The 8,545-nt window shown below is 52.1% G+C and overlaps 1 protein-coding gene across 1 annotated transcript; it reads left to right on the top strand.

The window, feature by feature from the left end:
• Positions 1-2,400: 2,400 nt before the first annotated feature.
• LOC128783206 (aryl hydrocarbon receptor-like) lies at positions 2,401-7,432 on the top strand (the record flags this gene model as incomplete). Its single annotated transcript, XM_053933839.1, is given in 10 exon segments — positions 2,401-2,523; positions 4,767-4,856; positions 5,109-5,198; positions 5,283-5,453; positions 5,593-5,616; positions 5,618-5,793; positions 6,112-6,221; positions 6,506-6,604; positions 6,607-6,646; positions 7,024-7,432. Coding segments are annotated over 10 exon segments (1,104 nt in total), but the record flags the coding sequence as incomplete, so codon positions are not given.
• Positions 7,433-8,545: the final 1,113 nt, after the last annotated feature.

Genomic DNA, 8,545 nt, shown 5'->3' with positions numbered 1-8,545 from the left:
CTGTGGATGGTGAGGACTGGGCTGGATATGACCACCAGCTGCTCCACACCACCGGTCCTTTGGTGGCAGACAACATCTCTTTGAGTTTCCTCCCCTCTCTCCATGCTCCAGACCTTCTCCCCAGGTCAGGTGTGTCCCATGGGAGACAGCTTCTGGAGGATTTTTGAGCTCAGCTCTGTAAAAATGGACTGCTCTGTGTTTGAGAGAAGGGGAAGTGAGCACCTTTGGTGGGAGATTAAAAACCCCTTGCTAAGATCAGTGGGAGAGATGAAGAAATTTTGCTGGAAAGCACAAAATGGGTATTTCCTGCTGGATTCTGAAAGCCACAGCACCTCTCCCCAGCTTTCCCTGCAGATACTGCTGGTGGATGCTGTGGGAGAGAGCTGGAGACCAGATGCTCTCAGGATGTGCATGCTCTCAAAAAGTTCTGTGCCCTTTTAGAGCTTTATTTTGGAAGAACTTGCTTCTTTTTGAAGTCCCCTGCCAGCCTGCCTCATTTCAATGCTTTCGAGAGGAGTCAACCCTTCAAAAGAAATAACATTTTAAATGAGAATCAGTGTTTCATTTTGAAACTATTACGCTCCATGAAGTGCAAATTGAAGCCATGTGGTCTCGATGGGATTTTTTTTCCTTGAGCATCACTCGGCAATCATGTGAGGAGGCTTTTTGCTTGGTGTCTCCAAGCAAAGATTCTGTTGAATTTCATCTTTCCCAACCTTTCCCAGAGGTCTCACATCCCCTGAGCAGGCAGGTCTGACAGCACAGGATGGAAAAGAGCAGAAGCCACGGCTGATGGATAAGGTGGAGATGCTGCCTGAGCATCTCCAAGGAGTGCTGAAGGTTTGAGGGAACAAGAAGTATCCCAGCTCTGCCAGCAATGGAGATGGAGGCTGACTCTGCTCCAGAGCACCCTCTCCACTGCTATTTGTGTCACCTTGTGCAAGACCTGCAGCTAGTTACCCTAACCCTACTGTATCCATGCCTTGGTTGATGAAAGCCTCCACGGGTGGGTGCTTGTTGGCACTCAGGCTCCGGGTGTAAATACATCCCAGGGATGCTTTGATTCCAAATTAGTTTTGAATTCAAGCATGCCAATCCATCACATTTGCTGCAAAGCAAAATGTCCCAGATCAGCAGTTGCACGTGAAACTGCTTTAGATTCCAAATTTGGTTTTGAACTTGATGTTACCAGGGAAGAAACCCAACAAACCTTCAAAACATTTCAGCGGTGAAGTGAGAGCTTCTGCCATGGAGAAAATTAAACGTATGGTCAGACTTGGGATGGTTTGAGGTTCTTCCTCATATCCAGCTTTCAGAGGATCTTTTCCCTTTGGATCCAGCACCATCTGACAGCTGGGGCTGAGATGGGGCAGGCAGTGCTCTCTGCTGGGATGTGAATTACACGGGGGGTGTGAGCTCAGTCGGTCCTCAGGGAGCTGCATGAGCTGCTGGTGGTTGTAGCAGACGTGGGTGGCTCCTACACAGGAGCTGCTTTGAGCTTTTCTGTGATTTTCCTTTTTTTGTGTGAGCTGGCACAAAGACATGTCTTGAAAATCATCCTTTTGCTGGCAGGTGAGCTTGGATTGAGTTTTTTCAATGATAATCAGCAGATAAAGGATCATGCTGGAGATTTGCCTGGGAGCCCCTGTCCTCATTCCTGTTCCCTGAACAACTGGTTCTGTGGGAGTCCTGTGATGCTTGAGGTCCCACAAGCAGGGCAGCAGGAGGTTTCATGCGGGCTGCACCCAGGGGTGTTGCCTTGAAGGCATCCAGTGCTGAAGCATGAGGCAGTCCTGAATCAGCCTAGGGAGGTCATGGCAGCAAGTCCTGGGAGCCGAGAGCTCTCAGGTGTCAGTGGGAGTACCATGGCCGCCAGCTCTTGATCTGCTTCCAGGCAGCCAAAGGTGGAAGGGAGAAAACAAGTATGGGTGCTTTGATGGCATCTGAGGTGCTTTGGGAAGCTTTGTTTCTGTCATTCTCTAACCCTGAAGGGCAGCGGAGCAGACAGAGCACCCCAGTGGGGTGGCTTGGAGCCAACTCCAGCTCTGCCAGGCTCTAACCAGAAGCCTCCTGGCTGTGTTGGGTGGTGTTCTCCAGCCTGGGCAGCAGAGAAGCACTCAGCCCCCCTCTGTCCGTTGCATCTCTGCCTCACACCCTGGCAGGAGTGAGGTTTCCCAGAAATGAGATCAAGCAGGGGAAAGAATCTCTTGGAGGAAGCCTCAGGCAAGCTGGGCATGGCTCTGTAAGTGGGCTCTGTGCCAGTTCCCACTGATGGTCACACCTTCCTCCACACTGCGCTGGGTCCACGGCATCCAGTAGCTGCATGAGCAGCCCTGGGGTGGGAAGGAGGAGTGGGAGGCTCCTGCCTTGCCTCTTCCACACTGATTTCTTGCCTTCTCACTTGCAGCTACAGCTCCAAACGTTGGCAGCTGCGTGGATCAGCCCAGACCCCCAGGAGGGGACAGATGGACAGAGCCGCAGGGTGACAGGGAGCTGTTTCCTGAGGGGGAGCTACTGCTGCAGGTATGGTGCTGTGGCTTGGTCATTTGGGGTCTCCCCAAGCTGCTCTGGAGCTTGTGGTCGCATCTGTGGAGCGGGAGGAGACCCTGCCTTGCCCAGAGCTGCTTCACTGTGATTCCTGCAGGCAATGAGTTCCTGGGGACAGAGACCAGTGGCACTGCCTGGCTGGGATGGGTCCAGATCCCCATTCCCACCATTCCCTCTCATCCCACAGCAATTTGCTGCCCCTTTGATTATATTACATCTCATGGACATAAGCTCCATCCCAACCAAGAGGTTCAGGGATGTCATATGGTGGTGTAAGGATTGATCCCTGAGTAGTTCCCAAGGTGCTGGCTTGGTTCATTATCTTTAGCAAAGGCCAAGAGGAGAATGTTGAGAGCTGTGGGACAAAACATCCCCCAGGAACTCCTTGCCTTACCTGGGGCATTGTGTGAGCTCTGGAGGGATGAGTTCACAGCCTGCCTAGGATGGGAAAAGCCCAGCTTCAGTTTGTAGGTTTTGGGGGAGAAAAGAAGAGCACTTGGATGTTGGGCAACAGTGGTGGACAAAACCAGTGGGAAATGAGAGCTATGCTTTGTAGAAAGGCCACGTGTGTCTCATGAAACAGCTGACAGTGAAGCTCGGAGCACGAGGGCCTGGTGAATCAGCCTCTCACAGTGCTGCTGCTTTGGGCTGCCATCTATAAATGTCAGCTGGAAGGGCCTGGCATGGAAGGTCACATGGAAAGGCTGACTGCTGAACAAGCATCTGGGCACATCAGCTGAGGAACATGCTTACTGGGGCTGCAGGACGAGTCTGTGCAAGACCTTCAATCATTCTGTGTTCTTGGCATCTCCCATGCCTGGCCTTTCACAGAATCCCAGAATGGTTTGGGTGCGAAGGGACCTTAAAGGTCATCTTGTGATGAGCTGCCATGGGCACAGACACCTTGCACTATCCCAGGTTGCTCCAAGCCCCATCCAGCCTGGCCTTGGCCACTTCCAGGGATCCAGGGGAACCACAGCTTCTCTGGGCACCCTGTGCCAGGGCCTCACCACCTTCTCCAGCTCTCCTATAGGCTTTCTGGGCCTTCAGTCCTCTTCTCCCACCTCTCCAAACACCAGCAGATGAATGCTTGGCTCTCTTTAAGCCTGGCTTTGGTTGTTTCAGCCCTGCTCCTGCAGAGCCCTCCAGGCAGCAGGCAGTGTGAGCAGACCCCCAGCAGGAGCCTCCATGTGGGATTTGGGTGAGGCAGTGACTTCTGGGAGCTCAGTGTGACTGTTGGCAGTGAAATCTTGGACTACACGAGGTCCCCCACGGTCCCAGCTGTGTGCCAGTGTGATGGTCACAGAGGAACAGCTGGATACCAGGAGGGAGCCCGTGACTGCCGCAGCCCCAGCATCTCCTGAGCACTCCCCAGGGCTGTGGACTTGGACCATATGATGGCAATTTGTTGAGCCATCAACATCAGAGCATTGGCAGGCTGGGGTGACTGAAGGCATCTGGAGAGCTTATGAGGTGTTACTGCGACAGAAATCTCCCCCGCTGAGCTGCCTGGTGGCTTTTTTTCTTCCCCACAAAGATCATTTTAAGCATATACTGTGATTTGCAGCAATCTCTGACTTGGGATCCCTCAGGGGGCTCCCAAACAGCACACAAAGGGAAGGGACTGGTCCCTCAGCAAGCTGGATCTGTATGCTAGGATTCCATTTCGGGTGTTCTTTCCCTAATTTCTCTCCTTCCATTCACTAATAAATTAAACACATCACAGTGAAGAACAGGGGGCATGAGTTACTATCTAGTGCAGTGCTTTGCTTTTGAAGAAAATCAGCCTGAAATGGTCACCAGAATCATAGAATATGCAGAGCTGGAAGGGACCCACAAGAATTGTCGTGTCCAAAGCACAGCCCTAGGAGAGTGGAGCTATTCCCAGCTGGAAAGGAGGACTCCAGATCCTCCATGAAACCTCTCCCTATCTGGTCCCTCCTGACGCAGGAGCTGCCCTGCAGTGAGAGGGGGTTCCATGGGAGGTTTGGAGAAAGTAGTCAGTCCAGCTTGGATCATTGCTTGTGCTGAGAAGAAGAAACTCCGCAGAACGGAATCTTGCATGGTTACCAAGTGCTGTCCTTCTTTGTGGGGCTCCTTGTTGAGGAAGAAGGTCCCTTCCTGTCCCTGGATGCTGAAGAAACAGCTGGGGGATTTCATCGTTCAGCAGCGGGATTGAAGCTGGGCAGAGTAAGTTTGGACCGAACTTTTGCTTTCAGGCACTCAATGGATTTGCCATCGCCGCGACTGGAGACGGCTACATCTTCTACATCTCCCCTGCCGTGCGGGACTACTTGGGCTTCCACCAGGTGAGCACCATGTTTTCCTGGCTGGAAACAGATGGATGCAGTCCTGGTGTGGGAAGGAGGTGCAGATGGAGAGCAAAGCTTCCCAAAGGGCAGCAGCTCCTGTGGCAGGGGAAGGAGCTGGAGTTTGCCTGTTCTTTACACTCAGTCCTGCACATTTAGTGCCCAGGAAGGGAAACCTTCTGCCAATGTCCTCCTCCCGACACCTCTGCCAGGCTGTCCAGGAGCAGACACTATTCTGTTTTGTCATTCCAGTCAGATTTCATCTACCAGAGTGTGTACGAGATGATCCATGCGGGCGACAGGGCCGTCTTCCGCCGCCAGCTGCACAGGACCCCACTGCATGCTGCTGACAGTGAGTGCCAGGGTGATCCCTGCAGGGGTTCACTTGAGCAGCTCTGATCCGTGAGCTCAGGGTGTGCAGCACAGTTTGGAAAGCTTCCTTTTGATTTTCCAGCTTTTCCCCCTGAGCAGCCGCTGCTTGCCAGACGCAGCGCCACGTCCAGCCCCCAGCACCTCCATGCTGAGAAGCAATCCTTGGTGGAGAGGAGCTTCACCTGCCGCTTCCGCTGCCTGCTGGATAACTCCTCGGGATTCTTGGTAATGCTGGGACACCCTTCTGCTCCTCCTGTGCCTGCAGAGTGTTCCCCCAGAGTCACTTGTGTCCCATAGGGATGAGAGCACAGCCAGTTCCCACCACCCTCTTTGCTTCACACCCACATTTTCTAATCCCTGTAAGGCCTTGAATTTCCACCACCATTACAGGGTGCCTGAAGTTCCTTCTTGGGCAGCAAAAGTCAGCAGCAGACAAGTCCCCAGTTGCTCTCTTTGCCATTGCCACACTCCTCCAGCCTCTCTCCATCCTGGAGCTCCAGACCAAAACACTGATCTTCCAGACAAAGCACAAGCTGGACTTCACTCCCATGACCTGTGATTCCCGGTAAGGCATCTCTCACTTTCCCTGTGGCAAAATCCCTGGTGCTGGACAGAAAACTAGACCTGGTGGGGACAAGGAACACCTGACCCAGCTCCCATGGCCTGATGTTTTTGTCCCTCTACTGCAGGCCCCCAGTAACACAGGGAGCAGGTTAACGGGGCACCAGCACTTCTTGTCTGCTGTGGTTTGCGTGGTTTGTGGAACAGAGGATGCAGCTCAGCCCAGGGCGAGGTTGCACCATCCAGAGTGGGGGTCTGGCCAGTGAGGTGCAACTGTGGGGGATGCATCCCTGGTGTCACTGCACTCCTGTGCTGTTTCCAGGAGGAAGGTTGTCCTGGGATACACAGAAGTGGAGCTGTGCAGAAGAGGGTCCGGATACCAGTTTGTTCATGCGGCTGACATGATGCACTGTGCAGAGCACCATGTGAGAAGTGAGTGCTGGGGGACTGTTGTGGGGGTGTTTGTGGGGTCCCTCAATGCTCTGGCTGTACTATTGCTCCTTGGTGCTGTCCGTCCCGGGGCTGGAGTAGCTGTGACAAAGGCTCTTCCTCCTGGATGAGCTTGGGCAGCTGGCAGAGAGACAGCACACTGCATCTCCTGCCCCTGTAGCACGGCCACGAGGTGATAGTCAACTTCGTGGCAACTTGCGTGTGTCATTGGTCTGCCTCCGTGGAGGAGCTCTGTCAGTGGCAGTTCTTTTGTGTCCCTGCCCCGGTGATGAAGACAGGGGAGAGCGGGCTGACGGTATTCTGGCTGCTGACCAAGAGGAGCAGCTGGGTGTGGGTGCAGGCCAACGCACGGCTGGTGTACAAACGATGATGCCCAACTGCATCATCGCCCGCCAGCGAGCCCTGTCGTGAGTATTGCTGGCCCCCTTCAGCTGCTCTGGGCTTGGGGGGCTGCCCGAGGCACACAGAGGCCATGAAGGTGGAGGAAAGGGTATGTGAGGTTGGCACTTTGCAGCATTTGTCCTCCTGTAGTGTGAGTGAAACAGCTCTGAGGAGGTGGTTGTGGACATGCTCTTGCCTGAGAGCAGCAGCCCTTCCCTGAGCCATGCAGACCTCCCTGTGGGCTCCCCAGAGCTCTCTTTAGCCAGCCCAGTCCAGCCCCCTTTTACTCTAGAAAAGCCAGGGCAGGGCTGTGAGTTCTCCTCTTGCTGTCAGAAGGGTGGTTTTGCCTGGCCTGGAGGAGCTGCTCATGCTGTTTCCATCCCTTTTTGCCTCCACACCGAAGGAATGAAGAAGGGGAGGAACATCTCCAGAAGAGAAACTTGCAGCTGCCTTTCAGCTTTGCCACCACCGGTATCCTGAACAAATTGTGCCATCCCATTGTTGTTCTTCTGATTTTAGTTATGATTGGTTTTGTTTTATCAGTAATCTTGCTTATTGTAAATTGGAGAATGATGAAACGATGAACAAAATTAACATCTATAATTAATGCATACCACTTGGCCGACATCCTTTACACTATAGATGTTCCCAGGACTGTAGACACAAGAAGATTATAGGGTTGGTAGATATGTTTTACATCATTTTCTTTTATGATTTGTTTTAATCACTGTTTTAATTATTTTTGTTTCTTGATTATAAAATTATACTGAGTAATATCGATGATACTAGGTTTATTACTTTACTGCTTAATATTGATTATACTGGTTTATTACTTGATCAATTTATTGTTTAATTGATTAATATTGATTATTATTTAAACAAACTATTGCTGATTTAATTCTTGTCTTAGTTTTCCTGTTTTCTCTTTCCTTTCCTTTTTCTCTTCCCTTTTCCCTGGAATGTGCTGCCAACACTTGATGAGTCCTGAAGACTCCACGACGACACCATGGAACCCTGCTGATGAAGATCTTTCGAGGGCAATCGTCAGTCACGGGGTGGTGTAAGAGCCCGTCTGAAGCCCCTCATTTTCCATTCTGCCTTCCAATTGCCACGAGAAAGAATCCCTTCCCTCCACTGCAGTTCCGGCTTAGAACAGGACACAGTGCAGGTGCAACCACTGAACCGTCATGCTAGCTGTTCCGAACAAGGCCTGGCAAGAACTTGGCAAGGACTTGGCAAGGACTTGGCAAAGACCTGACGTGGACCCAGCACGGGACAGCCTGATGCGCGGCCTGCTTCTAATCTCCGTTCTTAAGCCAAATGAACTTTTGGGGTGACTCCCGGGGGCCTTCATAGAAGACCCCTCATCTGCCTCGTTACCAGTGTGACAAACAAAGAATGAGAACCCTCCTCCCAAGGACTGAGACTGAGACCCCTGCTATAGGGAGGAGGGGAAATTGGTGGTCTGACCACTAATGACATGACCTCTTTCCCTTCAGTGATTCAAATGGACTTATTCTTCATTGGATTCGTCTTGCTTTGGTGGTTTCTGTGGACTCAGCTGTTCCCGCGTGGCGATTACAATGGACTTTCGTTGTTACACTTGCTCCCCCCTCTTTCCTCTGTGGACTATAACTGGAGCCCCGAGTCGACCAGAACTTCGGAGACTCCCCCGACACGACAGACGGATCCCCATCGTCCGGACCACTGAGGATCTCGCCTGTGTTGGTAGCTATTCCCATACCCTCTTCTCTCTCTCTCTCTCTCTCCTTTTATCTCCTTTCCGATCCCCACTATCGCATTTACTGTTTTGGCCCCTAATAAAGGTGCATTTGTTGTGATTAACTGATAGTCCCTTGTTGTTTGCCTTTTTGCACTTTTGGGATCGGTGAAAAGAACCATCAAACACCCCGCAATAAGCGGAT

This window comes from Vidua chalybeata, unplaced genomic scaffold (genome assembly GCF_026979565.1).
Source record: "Vidua chalybeata isolate OUT-0048 unplaced genomic scaffold, bVidCha1 merged haplotype W_reject_29, whole genome shotgun sequence".
Taxonomy (NCBI): Eukaryota; Metazoa; Chordata; class Aves; order Passeriformes; family Viduidae; genus Vidua; species Vidua chalybeata.
The sequence above is the reverse complement of the archived record's forward strand: the minus strand, read 5'-3'. Positions and strand labels throughout refer to the sequence as shown.